This window comes from Cetorhinus maximus, chromosome 3 (genome assembly GCF_964194155.1).
Source record: "Cetorhinus maximus chromosome 3, sCetMax3.hap1.1, whole genome shotgun sequence".
Lineage (NCBI taxonomy): Eukaryota > Metazoa > Chordata > Chondrichthyes > Lamniformes > Cetorhinidae > Cetorhinus > Cetorhinus maximus.
Window position 1 is genome coordinate 121,830,822 of NC_135881.1, and position 14,599 is coordinate 121,845,420.

General features: G+C 46.4%; 1 protein-coding gene across 1 annotated transcript in view; it reads left to right on the forward strand.

Annotated features, from left to right (window-relative positions):
- The window catches only part of LOC144678871 (dynein axonemal heavy chain 11-like), a 552,140-nt gene that overhangs the window by 156,110 nt on the left and 381,431 nt on the right, over window positions 1-14,599 (forward strand). Inside the window, exons 25-26 of the mRNA XM_078538870.1 lie at window positions 1,843-1,965; window positions 11,322-11,546. Coding sequence (XP_078394996.1) covers window positions 1,843-1,965; window positions 11,322-11,546 — 348 coding nt within the window. The remainder of the gene's footprint in view (window positions 1-1,842; window positions 1,966-11,321; window positions 11,547-14,599) is intronic.

Genomic DNA, 14,599 nt, shown 5'->3' on the forward strand with positions numbered 1-14,599 from the left:
GCCTAATCAAGGAACCTGGCATCAGGAAGGAGGAGACCTGCTGAGAGCCACCCACCCTGCCCTTGCATGATGACACAGGGCAAAAAGAGGTAGTAATAGGACAAGTGAAGGAACAACAGGTGTGATAGAGAAGGTGTAGATGTGAAAACAGAATCACCACTGACAACTGCCACCCAAAAACAGAAAAAATTATGATCTGGAATTATTGAACTCAATGTTGAGTCCAGAAGCTTGTCAAGTACTAGTGGAAGGATGACGTGCTGTTTTTTCATCTTACATTGATCTTCATTCGAGCAGTGTAGGAAGCCAAAGACAGAAACATGGGAGTGGAATGGAGAGTTAAAATGACAGGCAACCGGAGGGTGGGGTCATACTTCCAGACTGAATGGCAGTGTTTTGCAAAGTGATCAAAACTCAATCTGTGTTTGGTCTCCTCAGTGTAGAGGAGAGTCAGTGGCTGATAGTGAATATTGGCCGAAAGTTTCAACCAATCATCTTCTGCCATTTATGAAGAGACCATTCCCTCTGTGGTCTTCTCATCCATTACTCCCAACAGCCCCTCCCCTTCTCACAACACCTTCCCACTAAAGTGTAGGAGATGCAACATCTGCCCTTTTACTTCTTTGCTTCTCACCATCCAAGGTCCCAAACAAACCTTCTAGGTGAAATAGCGTCTATATGTACTTCTTTCAATTCAATCTACTGTATTCACTGCTCACAATGTGGTCTCCTCTACACTGGGGTGACCAAACTCAGATTGGGTGATTGCTTTACAATCAGGAAGCGTAACCCTGAACTTCTGGTCACGTGTGTTTTTAATTCTCCACCCCATTTGCACACTGGCCTTTCTGTCCTTGGTCACCTACACGGTTCCAGTGAAGCTCAATGTAAGCTCAGAGCAGCATCCCATCTTTCAACTAGGTACTTTCCAGCCTTCCAGATTAAACATTAAGTTCAACAACTTCAGACCATAGTTTCTTCCTTCCTTTTTTTTTGCCGTTAGTGTCAGTATTGTTTCTGCTTTTGCATTTACACCTCCTCTAAACATTCCTTTTGTTCCTTCATCTGTCACATTGCTATCCCTTTTTTCCTTCACATTTTTTTGTCACTTAAGTACTCCTGCTTTCCATCCTATTGTAGACCTTACTCTGCCTGGTTTAAAAATGGTTACATATCTTAATCACTCTCAGTTCTGACAAAGGATCATTGACCTGAAATGTTAATTCTGTTTCTTTCTCCACAGATGCTGCCAGACCAGTATGTTTCCTCAATATTATTTTCTGGCATGCCTATCCACTTATGTATACAGAAAGATTTTAAAGACAATTTGGTGATCTAAATCTGTTCTTGACACATTGTTTGAGGCTGGAAATAGAGTTGTAGCTTTTTACATATTTCATGAGTTAGAAGACACTTGACGTCACAAAGGCTACATAATTTCAATGATTCTGCCTTTGACATATTGTAACTTCAAAATACCAATATATGCAACAGCAGATTACTTTTTCTCCAACTGCCTCTATACTGTGGTGGAAAAAGGGTGTGGCCTTTCGAATTATTATGATTGTTGTTATTTAATGTTATGGATCTTTACTAATTAATGCTGAAGCTGGACCCAGTCTCATCTGTCCAGACAGTATGGGAAATGTCATGATCCTATTAATTTGCTTACCATGCATGTATCCAAATGAGGGAATAAACATTTCAGTTCAAGTTCATTGTGACCGATGTGAGGCCAGAAACCATAGCAGTTAAATGGTCATTTTCAAAACTGATTCAGAAAATTATATAATGCTTTTTGAGCACATTTTAGATGGATATCCAATGATCTCTCATTTTCAGGTCCTCACAGAAATCAGTTACTCATGGACCACTATGGAATTTTCATATGAGGAACACCATAGAACGGGTACCCCTCTGTTAAAGTTTGATGAAGAACTCATTGAAATTCTTGATGACAGCCAAGTATGATTCTTTAATTTTGTCTGACTTATTCTCTTTGAGTTGAGGCAATGTTATCGCTAAAGGTACAGGCCAAGTTATTGAGAAGCATGGATGTAATTTTAACCTAACTCAAAGTCAATGGAAACTGAAATTGGGTGTAAAATGGGTGTCTGCTCAGATTGCATCAGTTAGGTTAAAATTGCCTCCCACAGACGAGAAATTGGATCGTGCTATGGTCATACTTTTGGGGTGTAAAATGGAGCAAATAACACCAATTTCCCAGTGCTATCTCCTACGTCCCACAGCAGCTGAAATGCATCCAATACCATATTGAATTGGGCAATTTTTAGGTACCTCTGGTGGCCTGCAAAACAAGCATTGATCACCTTTATATATTAATAAAGGGCCCAATGCCTGTTTCAGGACTATTCTTGGAATTTCATTAAGACTGAGCACGTTCGACTCAGGTTTTTGGATTCTTCAGCGGTCTAACTATCGATCCTTAAAGGGACCGCTGGAAGCCAGCACTTAAAGGTATTTTCTTTTAAAATTACCTTCATGTGGAGCCAAAGGGAATGGTAACACTCCTTACTTAACAAGGCTGTCCAGATTCTGACATGCTACTACAAAGCTGGCCGTTGTGCCACACTGATAGTATATTTTATCAAAGAATATGGAGAGATAATACAAGCTAAACGGTACAATTTTAAAGGGGGTACAAGAATGGAAAGGCCTTGGGTTGTTTGTGCACAAATCTTTGAAGGTGCCAGGACAGGTAAATAAAGCATACAGGATTCTGGGCTTTATAAATAGAAGCATTAGAGTACAATAACCAACCTATATAAAACACCAGTTGGCCCCAGCTGGAGTATTGTGTTCACTCTGTGAATCACACATTAAAAAGGATAAGAAGGCTTTGGAAAGAGTACAGAAGAAATTTACAAGAATGGTTCAGGGATGAGGGATTACAGTTATTGAATTTCTCTGCAAAAGAGCTGATAGATGTAATGTGCTGAATTGCCTCTTCTATACTGTTCTGTTATTCCATGAATACCCTGAGTTAGCTGACATACCTTGAAAGACCACTTATCTTTAGAAGATGTATTTTCCTGGATGAATAGTAGAATGTATTAGTGGCACTATAGGTGTGAAACCAATTTTTTATAGACGTGTGGCATTTGCAATTTCTTATTACTTTCTCACCTGTAAGGATCAATCTTGTAATAGACAAGCCTTCTTTCTGTTATATAATAAAGGTCAAATACTGTGGATGCTGGAGATCTGAAATAAAAACAAAGTTCTGGAAAATACCCAACAAGTCTGGCAGCAACTGTGGAGAGAACTCCAAAGGGTTTCAAGGAAGAGTCATACTGGACTCGAAATATTAACTCTGGGGAGAATTTTCCCCATGTCGGGCCGGTCATGCGGGAGTGAGTGCGGACCTGACCACCACCCGCGATTGGGTCCGCGCCGCTATTTTAGGTGGGCGGGCCAATTAAGGCCTGCCCAGTATAGCGGGAGTGGGTGGGCGGTGGCGGGCGTGCACAGACCGCAGGGTCCAGTGGTGACCTGGCAGCCTGCTAAATGAAAGCCTAGCAGCCTTTGCAAGGCTGCTCACAGTGGCTTGGAGAAGAGCACATCAGAGGGGCAATGTGCCTGACGCAAGTCCGGAGGGTAGGCCATCAGGGCAGGCCAGGCTGGAGGATAGGCCAGCGGGGCAGGCCAGGCCAGAGGATAGGCCAGCGGGGCAGGCCAGGCCGGAGGATATGCCAGCGGGGCAGGCCAGGCTGGAGGGTAGGCCAGCGGGGCAATATGCCCCTTGTTTTTCCGACGAGGAGGTGGCAGCACGGCAAGAGGTCCTTCTTCCGAGGGACGGGAGGCGGAAGCCTCCCCACCTGACCAAACGTGCGAGGGAGGAGGTGGCCGATAGTGTTAGCTCCCATGATGTGGTGTGGCACACATGGGTCCAGTGCCGCAAAAGGTTCAATGATCTGTGCTCGGGAAGGGTGAGAACCATGTTTCCTCAAGTAACTTAATGCAGCCGTCACCTTTTCCCCCGCCCACCAGACCCCGCAACTCTGAGTACAGTAACGGCATTGAATCCTTCACAGAATGTATCCCTCGCTGGGTGGGCCAGCAGATATTGCCCATGCCCAGTTCACCCTGGGAGGGTTGAGCTAGGATGTGTTCTGCATCCGCAGCATATGTGACACTGACACCCAGAGCATAGAATGGGGTTGAAAGTCAAGGGTCTTCACCTAGGCAGAGTGCTGGAACTGGGAAGCATGTCAAAGTCAGGATGCTAACATGCTGGGAGGGGAACTTCCAGGTGGCGGGGCACCAATCCATCTGTTAGCCTTTGTGTTCCACGTGCCTGTGCCTCCTTGCTTAGCAAAGTGACACCTTGTGGTGCCATAATTCAAGGAGGCAGCATTTGAGCAATGGGGGTGGGGTTAGCCCTGGCTTGTTTGGATGAGTGTGCAGCAGCTGCAGGGTGATGAAGAACTGGAGCCCTGCAATGTCCCACTATGTCTGGGTTGGCAGGGATGTGATGGGAATTCAGGTACAGGCTGGACTAATCAATGCTCCTCTCTCCTTTTCAGGAGAAGACTGCACACAGTTCCGCTAAACGAATATGGAATAATGGAGGCCAGGCCCAGTTGGGCATTCTTATGCCTTTCGAGCAGCAGGCCATGGACCTTGAGAGGCGCCATGCCCCCAGGTCCACCGGTGGCGGTGAGGCTGGGGTGCCACGGGGAGGTATGTTTGACGGACACTCAGGTCACCATGTGTGTCTCAGAAGCCATGGCACTGCTGAACGCTCAGTGATTGAAGTTAGCAACATGGGTTTACCCTTGATTATGGAAGGATGAGCGCATAATGATCCGAGGGAGCGGCATGCAAGTTGACATTGTCGGCACTGTAACTAATCAAATGTCCTTTTTCGTCCTTTCGGCATCACTGGAGCAGGGCCGGGAGGAGGAGGCAGAGGGCCTAACCCTCACCTCTGAAGCCCCAGAGCAAATCCACTCACCAGCGTCACACCATCTCAGCCAGGCAGGCACCAGCGCAGATACTAATGCCTCGGTGGAAATGAGATATTCGGCTAGTGTCCCAGGGCAGGGCGGTGAGGGCACTTCACACTCGCTTGATGTACAGGCAGAGACAGAGAGTGCCCAGGGCACCGGCAGTCAGAGGACTGTTGGGGACCAGGTACATGCTTGGTTGGTGGCTGATGATGTGCCTCTGGAGTCGTCTGTGAGGCAGCAAACGCTGGAAGTGCAGCAGGGTATGCGGGACGAACTGGCAGAGATACATGAGGCTATGCGTGGCATGGTGCCCGTGCTTGAGGAGTCCACGCGGAGCATCACTGATGCAGTGAGCCTCATGGCTGAGCGCCTTGCTTCCTCCATGGAGAGAGTGGCAACTGTCATGGAGAGGCTCCTCCAGGAGACCAATCAGGACCTGCAAGCCCTCACAGCGGCATTGGCCTCAGCTGGTCACTGCCAGTGTGGGATTTGGGCACCAAGAATCTCAGCTCAGTGCCCATCCATCTGTGGTGAGCAGGGAGGTCCGAAGTGACCTCACGTTGGCGCAGCAGCTGCTTGTCGTCTCTGCGGGCTCCTCTCCAGGCACTCCAGAGGGCTCCTCCACCCCTCTGCCAGTGACCATGGCATCCAACGAGGCTGCGGTGACTGGGGAGATGCCAGCTGTGGAACTGGCCGCTTACTCCCAGGCGGGACCATCAAATGCTCCACGGGCCAGATGACGTCCGCCAAGGTCATCGAGGCTAACAGGACAGCAGAGTGAGCAGGCTGTCTCAGTTGCCAGTGCCAGCGAGGACACAGCACCTAGATGTAGCACCTGTAAGCATAAATTTAAGGCACCTTAGGCACACCATGGGTTTCTCACTGGTGCTTTTATGTTGGCCCATAGTAGTTTCTGGAAGACCTGGTGTGATGTCCAACACTTTTTGCTTTATGAAGTTACATTTGTTCCCTCAATATATTTTGACATGTTGCCATGCCTCAGGGTGATTCCTTACTTCTGCAAGTGAACAGGAAGCCATGATGTTATGAGTGAGTTGTTTGACATTGAGCTTTATTGACTAACTAATGTTAATATCCCGGCTGATTTAGCACTCGGGTATCGAGTGTGGAGCCTGCAGCCCTAGCATGTTTTGAAGGCCCATCTGTGTTGTGCTAGCTGAAGGTTCTCTGGATTAAAGCCTCCTGGGTGTCCCTGCCTTCCTGGAGTATGCCCGGGTCAGCGTCTATCCCTCAGCGTTCTCCTGTGCGTGCTCATCCTCGGACTTACTGCTGGGCTCATCGTGTGCATCTGGAGCAACTGTGTCTAAATCTTCCTTGTCCACTGTGTCGCCCATTTCCAGCACCAGATTGTGGAGAGCGCAGCATGCAGCCATTATCAGTGACACATCACAGCCCTTGTAGAGGTGTGGCTCCTATTATACCACTGCTCAGCTTCTGATATTGGATGGCGGAGAGGCATCATGTGTCACCTTCTGAGGGGGATAGCCCTTGTCACCCAGCAGCCATCCATCCAGCTGGGCTGGAGCACTGAAGAGCCTCAGCACCTGGGAGTGTCTGAGTATGTAAGCGTCGTGGGAACTGCCTGGGTACCTTGCTCAGACTTGCAGAATCTGCAGCTTGTGATTACACACTAGGGCATTCTAAAGGGGGTGGGCAAACAGGCAGAGATCGTGGTACATATTGGTACCAATGACATAGGTAGAAAGAGGGATGAGGTCCTGTAAGCAGAGTTTAGAGAGCTAGGAGACAGATTAAAAAACAGGACCTCAAAGGCAGTAATCTTTGGATTACTTCCCGTGCCACGCGCTAGTGAGTATAGAAATAGGAGGTTAGTCCAGATGAATGCATAGCTGGAGAGATGGTGCAGGAGGGAAGGCTTTAGATTTCTGGGACATTGGGACTGTTTCTGGGGGTGGTGGGACCTGTGCAAGGCGGACGGATGGGTCCAACATCCTTGTGGGGAGGTTTGCTAGTGCTGTTGGGGAGGGTTTAAACTAAATTGGCAGGGGGATGGGATCCTGAGAGGAGGTTCAGCAGGGAGAATTGCACAGCCAAAATTAGAAGAGAGAGCAAGTGAGCCTGCAAGGCATAGAAATCATAGGCCAGTTAAGGCACAAGGGAGTTTGGCAAGGTTGGATGGTATTTATTTTAATGCAAGGAGTCTGACGAATAAGGCAGATGAGTTGAGGGCACAAATTAACACATGGAAGTATGATGTCATTGCTGTCACAGAGACATGGTTGAGAGAGGGGCAGGATTGGCAGCTCAATATTCCAGGATGTAGGGCCATCAAGTGAGACAGGGAATGAGGTAAAAGAGGAGGGGCTATCGCAATATTGAGCAAGGAATCAATTACAACAGTAAGGAGGGATGACATCTTAGAAGGCTCCTCAAATGAAGCCATATGGGTAGAACTGAAAAACAAAAACGGAGCAATCACCTTGCTGGGAGTGTACTCTAGGCCCCCAAACAGTCAGAGAGAAATAGAAGGGCTGATATGTCGGCAAATTTCAGAGAAGTGTAAAAATAATAGGGTAGTAATAGTGGGGGATTTCAACTTCCCCAACATTAACTGGGTTAGTCATAGTGTGATAGGTTTAGAGGGAGCGGAATTCTTAAAATGCATCCAGCAGAGCTTTTTAAGCCAGTATGTAGAAGGTCCTACAAGAGAGGAGGCGGTCATGGACTTAATTTTAGGGAATGAAGCCGGGCAAGTGGTAGAGGTATCAGAGGGGGAGCATTTTGCAGATAGTGATCATAACTTCGTTAGATTCAAGGTTGTTATGGGAAAGGACAATGATGGGCCAGAAATCAGGGTTCTAAATTAGGGGAAGGCCGATTTTAATAAGATCAGATATGATTTGGCCAGAGTGGACTTGGAGCAGCTACTTTTAGGTAAATCTGCGTCAGAGCAGTGGGACTCATTCAAGAAGGAAATAGGGAGAGTACAAGGCCAACATATTCCAGTAAAGACAAAGGATGGGATCAACAAGTCCAGGGAACCCTGGATGTCGAGGGATACACAGGATTGGATAAAGAGAAAAGGGAGGCTTATGGCAGATACCGAGGGCTCAAAACAGTGGAAGCTCTAGAGGAGTATAGAATGTGTAGGGGGGAACTTAAGAAGGAAATTAGAAGAGCAAAAAGGGGGCATGAAAAAGCATTGGCAGGTAAAATAAAGGAAAATCCAAAGTTATTTTACAAGTACATTAAGAGTAAGAGGATAACTAGGGAAAGAGTAGGGCCCATTATGGACCAGAGTGGTAATTTGTGTGTGGAGCCGAAAGATGTAGGTAGGGTTCTAAATCAATATTTTGTGTTGGTGTTCACAAGTGAGAGGGACTACGTGGGTATGGAGATCAGGCAGAAGGACTGTGATATAATTAAAGAAATTAGCATAGAAAGGGAGGAGGTTCTAAGTGGTCTGGCAGGCTTAAAAGTAGCTAAATCTCCAGGCCCGGATGAAATGTATCCCAGGCTGTTGAGTGAGACAAGGGAGAAGATAGCAGGGGCGCTGGCAATAATTTTCAATACCTCTCTGGCCACAGGAGAGGTGCCAGAGGACTGGAGGACAGCCAATGTGGTACCGTTATTGAAGAAGGGAGGAAGGGATAAACCAGGGAACTACAGGCCAGTCAGTCTAACTTCAGTGGTGGGGAAACTATTGGAAGCAATTCTGAGGGACAGAATTAATCTACACTTGGAGAGGCAGGGATTAATCAGGGACAGTCAGCATGGTTTTGTTAAGGGGAGGTCATGTCTGACCAATTTGATTGAATTTTTCGAAAAGGTGACCAGGTGTGTACATGAGGGCAATGCATTCAACGTAATCTACTTGGAGTTCAGCAAGGCTTTTGATAAGGTCCCACATGGGAGACTGATGACGAAGGTAAGAGCCCATGGGATCCAAGGCAATTTGGCAAATTGGATCCAGAATTGGTTGAGTGGCAGGAAGCAGAGGGTGATGGTTGAGGTTGTGTTTTTGTGCCTGGATGCCTGTGTCCAGTGGGGTTCCACAGGGATCGGTGTTGGGTCCCTTGCTGTTTGTGGTACATATAAACGATTTAGACTTGAATGTAGGAAGGTTGATCAGTAAATTCGTGGATGGCATGAAAATTGCTGGGATGGTAAATAGTGAGGAGGATAGTCTTAGATTACAGGAGGATATAGATGAGCTGGTCAGATGGGCTGATCAATGGCAAATGGAATTTAATCCGGAAAACTGTGAGTTGATGCACTTGAGCAGGACAAACAAGGCACGTGAATACATGATGAATGGTAGGACCCTGGGAAGCACCGAAGATCAGAGGGACCTTGGTGTGCATGTCCATCGGTCCCTTAACGTAGCGGGACAGATAGATAAGGTGGTTAAGAAGGCATATGGGATACTTGCCTTTATTAGCCGAGGCATAGAATGTAAGAGCAGGGAGGTTATGCTGGAACTGTATAAAACGCTGGTTAGGCCACAGCTAGAGTATTGCGTGCAGTTCTGGAATCCACATTATAGGAAGGATGTGATTGCACTAGAGAGAGTGCAGAGGGGATTTCCCAGGATGTTGCCTGGGCTGGAAAGTTTTAGTTATGAGGAGAGATTGGATAGACTTGGATTATTTTCCCTGGAGCAGGGGAGATTGATGGGGAACATGATTGAGGTGTATAAAGTTACGAGGGGCATAGATAGGGTTGACAGGAAGGAACTTTTCTCCTTGGTGGAGCGATCAATAACCAGGGGGCATAGATTTAAGGTAAGGGGCAGGAGGTTTAGAGGGGATGTGAGGAAGAATGTTTTCACCTAGAGGGTGGTGGGAATCTGGAACTCACTGCCTGAAAGGGTGATAAAGGCAGAAACCCTCTTAACATTTAAGAAGTATTTGGACGTTCACTTGCGATGCCATAGCTTACAAGGCTATGGGCCTAGTGCTGGAAAATAGGACTAGAATAATTAGGTACTTGTTTGACCAGTGCATACTCGATGGGCTGAAGGGCCTTTTCTGTGCTATTGACCTCTATGACTCTTACTCTATGACTATCTACACGTTCATGGAGTGAAATCCTTCCTGCTGACGAAGGCACCAGGCTCACCTGCTGTAGCCTTGATGGCCACATGTGTGCAGTCGATTGCACCCTGGACGCGGGGGAAACCAGCAATCGCTGCAAAGCCTTTGGCTCGCTCTGTCTGGCTGGCCTTGTCCTAGCGGTAGTGGATGAAAGTCAATGCGCACCTGAATAGAGCATCCGTCACCTGCTTGACACAAGTGTGGACAGTTGATTGGGAGACTCTGCAGAGGTCATCTACCAACCCCTGGAAAGAGCCGGAAGCATAGAAGTTGAGGGCAGCTGTGACGTTTAGAGCCACTGGCATGGGGTGACCACCTACACAGTTTGCGGAGATCACAGGATCTATCATCTGACAGAAGAAGCTGACTGTCTCCCTTGAGAGACGGAGCCTCCTTTGGCACTGGACCTCAGACATATTGAGGTAGTTGCTTCGCTGCCTGTATACCCTGGCAGCAGGATAGTGGCCCCTTCCGCCTTGGACTCCCTGTTGGTCCTGCGCCCCTTGTGCCTGTGCCCCTCCTCCCAAAGGTGGCTCCCTTGGAGGCTGAATATGGACTCCTGGCCTCCTCCCCCTTCTGGCCCTCCCTCTTTAGAGGTGGTGCCTCCAGTGGAGAGCACAACTCCCATTCCCAGGCTAAGGGAAGGCTTCCTGAAAGCTGCAGGCCCCAAAAATGATCTTTACTGTAGAGTCCTGACCTGAAGGCTTTTACTCCTGCCCAAGCAGCTGGTATGAGTTTTGAAGTCTTCCTGCTCACACAGGCAAGTATAAGTAACTTTCACACTTAAATACCTGAAAGATCACATTCGCGACCCCACTCACCCCTCTTATCCTGCCTGTGGATGAGGTTTATACAAATGTGTCCTACCCGCCTGCCCGTTGCACCCGTGCGACGTCCTACAAGGTAGCACGGGCTGCGAAAAATCGTATTCAATTGCTGCCTCAAGGGCCTTAACGGGCCTGTTAATTGGCGGTGGGTGCACATCTGAACTTATAGCGCAACTGCCTTCCCAAACATCGTGATGATGCGTGGTGACATCGGGACGCACACCCGACGTTACCACGCGTCATTTTACGCATTGGCATGCAGGGCCCGCCCCCGCACGCCAGCAGGAAAATTCTACCCTATGTTTCTCTCTCCACAGGTATTGCCAGGCCTGCTGAGGTTCTCCAGCACTTCCTGTTTTTAACTTCTTCCTCTTATCCTTGCAGTATTAATTATGGATGAGAATTCCCCTTTGTTTTAAAATGTATTTTTTCTTGCTTTATAGGTGCAATTACAAGTTATATTACTGAGCAAATATGTGGAGTATTTTATTGAGGAGGTCTCAACCTGGCAAAAAAAGTTGACAGTGGCAGATTCTGTCATCTTCCTCTGGATGGAGGTCCAACGCACATGGTCTCACCTAGAGAGTATCTTCATTGGATCTGAAGACATTCGAAGCCAACTTCCTGAAGATGCCAAGCGATTTGATGAAATAGATTCAGACTTTAAGGTTGAATTATTATTTTATTTTGTTTCATTTTTGCTAACGTATTATGTCATTTTTATAAGTTATAAGTCTGGATTTTCCTCAATGTGACAACACTGCCAGCAGACTAGTGGTATCACAGAATTGTTGCAACATGGAAGGAGGCCATTTGGCCCGTTGTGCCTGCACCGGCTCTCCAAATGAGCAGTTCACCTAGTATCATTTTCCTGCCTTCACCTCTTAACCCTGCAGATTGTTTCTTTTCAAATAATTATCTAATTCCCTCTTGAATGCCTCGATTGAATCTGCCTCCGTCACACTCTCAGGCAGTGCATTACAGACCTGAACCACTCACTGTGTGAAAAAGTTTTTACTCATATCGCATTCGCTTCTTTCACCAATTACTTTAAATCTGTCCCCTCTGGTTCTCTTCCTTCCACCGATGGGAACAGTTTCTCCCTATCTACTTGCCTCATGATCTTGAATATTTCTATTGAATCTCCTCTCAGCTTTCTTTTCTCCAAGGAAAAAGGTCCCAACTTCTCCAATCTATCTTCACAACTGAATTTATCATCCCTGGAATCATTCTCATATACCTCCTCTGCACTCTCTCCAATGCCTTCACATTCTTCCTAAAATACGACACCCAGAACAGTACGCAATACTCCAGCTGAAGTCTAGCTAGTGTCTTATACAAGCTCAACATAACCTCCTTGCTCTTGTACTCGATGTTCCTATTAGTAAAGCCTAGGATATTGTACGCTTTACTAACTGCTCTCTCAACCTGTCCTGCCACCTTTAATTACTAATGCACATATACACCCAGGTCCCTCTGCTCCTGTAATTCCTTTAGAGTTTTATCCTTTATTTTTTACTGTCTCTCCATGTTCTTCCTATCAAAATGTACACCTCACATTTCTCTGCATTGGACTTCACCTGCCACCTACCCGTCCACTCCACCAACTTGCCTATGTCCTTTTGAAGTTCTACACTGTGCTGCTCATGGTTCATAATGCTTCAGTGTTTTGTTTTGTCCAAAAATTTTGAAATTGTTCTCTGTACACCAAAGCCTAGATCATTCATATATTTCAGGAAATGCTAGGGTCCCAATTCCAACCCCTGGGGAGCTCCACTACAAATGTTCCTCCAGCCCGAAAAACATCCATTAACCATTACACTCTGTTCCCTGTCACTCAGCCAATTTTGTATCCATCTTGCTACTGTCCGTTACATGAGCTATAACTTTTCTCACAAGTCTGTTGTATGGCACTATATCAAATGCCTTTTGGAAGTCTATCTACACCACATCAATAGCATTGCCCTCATCAAACCTCTCTGGAACCTCTTTGAAAATCTCCTGCAAATTATTTAAACATGATTTTCCCCTAAGATATGCATGCTGGCTCTCCTTAATTAACCCGCATTTGTCAATGTGACTGTTAATTCTGTCCTGCATTATTGTTTCTAGAAGTTTCCGTACCACCGAAGTTAAAATGACTGGTCATTAGTTGTTGGGCTTAACCTTATCCCTTTTTTGAACAAGAATGTAATGTTTGCAATTCTCCAGTCCTCTGGCACCACCCCTGAGTCTAAGGAAGACTGAAAAATTATGGCCAGTGCCTCTTCAATTTCCACTCTTGCTTTCCTCCATGTTCTTGGATGTATCTTATCCAGTTCCGGTGCCTTGTCAACTTACCGACAGCCTATCCAATACCTTCTCCTTATCAATTTTGAACCCTTCTAGTGACTGAATTTCCTCCTCTTTTACCATGGTCTGGGTAGCATCTTCTTCTTTGGTAAAGATAGATGTAAAATATTCAATATCTCAGCCTTGCCCCCTGCCTCCATGTGTAAATACTCTTTTTTGTCCCTAATCAGCCCTACTCATCCTTTTACTAGCCTTTTATTATTTATATGCCTATAGAAGACTTTGGTATTTCCTTTTATGTGAGCTGCCAGTCTCCTTTCATACTCACTCTTTGCTTCTCTTATTTGCTTTTTCACCTCCCCTCTGAACCTTCTATATTCAGCCTGGTTCTCAATTGTATTTTCTACCTGACATCTGCCCTAATCACACTTGTTATTTTTTATCTAAATTTCTACCTTCTTTGTCATCGAGGGAGCTCTGGATTTATTTGGTGGGAAACTTCAGACTCACTTATGGCTGACCAAAATGAGTTTGCCCTAATCAGCCTAATTTAAATATTTCTAGTTGGCTCACGTTGGATTCCTTCCTTCAGTTAGGAGCTCACCATTAGAAGGCAGGACAGAGCCATTGCTGAAGGCATGCAAAGCTGCTTCATTAACAGATTTCTTGGTCTGTTGAAGTTGCAAACCTACTGATGTGTAATTGCTGCTCCTTTGTGTCTCAGCCAATTGGTCATCCCTGATCAGGTCTTTGTGTGTTGGATACCGTTGCACACCCTCTGACAACTTGAGCTACCTTGTTGAGTGCTTGTCTTAGCATCATGAAAAATGTGATATCTTATTATTATTGCCAATACTTGGGCAGGTGCATCCAGTATATGCTGTCACTTAATGATGAAAAGTATGTGTTTCAGAATTTGGTGGAAATTTGGCATAAATGTGTTTTCTACACCTGTCCCGTTCCAGCTTCTAAAGCACCAGGTAAAAAAAGGAACATTCTGGGCTGGATTTTCTCTTTAGAATCGGGATCTACGAGTTGGGACATTTCTTGATGTTGCATTCCCTAGTGCTAAAGTTTGGGGAATTCCCATGAGATTTTAGTCTCCAGAAGTCAGGAGCAGGCTTGAGTTGGGAATGCCACCTCCAGAAGCAAGCCCCCAGCGGCAACGGAGGCGTGTGGGTGGTGAGGTGGGCCGGCTAGAAGGCCCGCCTCAGTCTGCTGGGACTTTGTCCCAGTTCTTTATATGTTCGTTAGGCCCCCTAGTCCCCATCCCTCACTGCCTCCCCTGTCCACTCCATGCACCTTCCATATACACTCTTCCAGGATCCACTATGTTCAGGACCAGTGAGACATACAATAACATAGGCAAGTCTTCCAGGAGTGGAAGAAGCTGTTTCCCAGGCAGGTGAACATAAATTGTGAGGTTTAA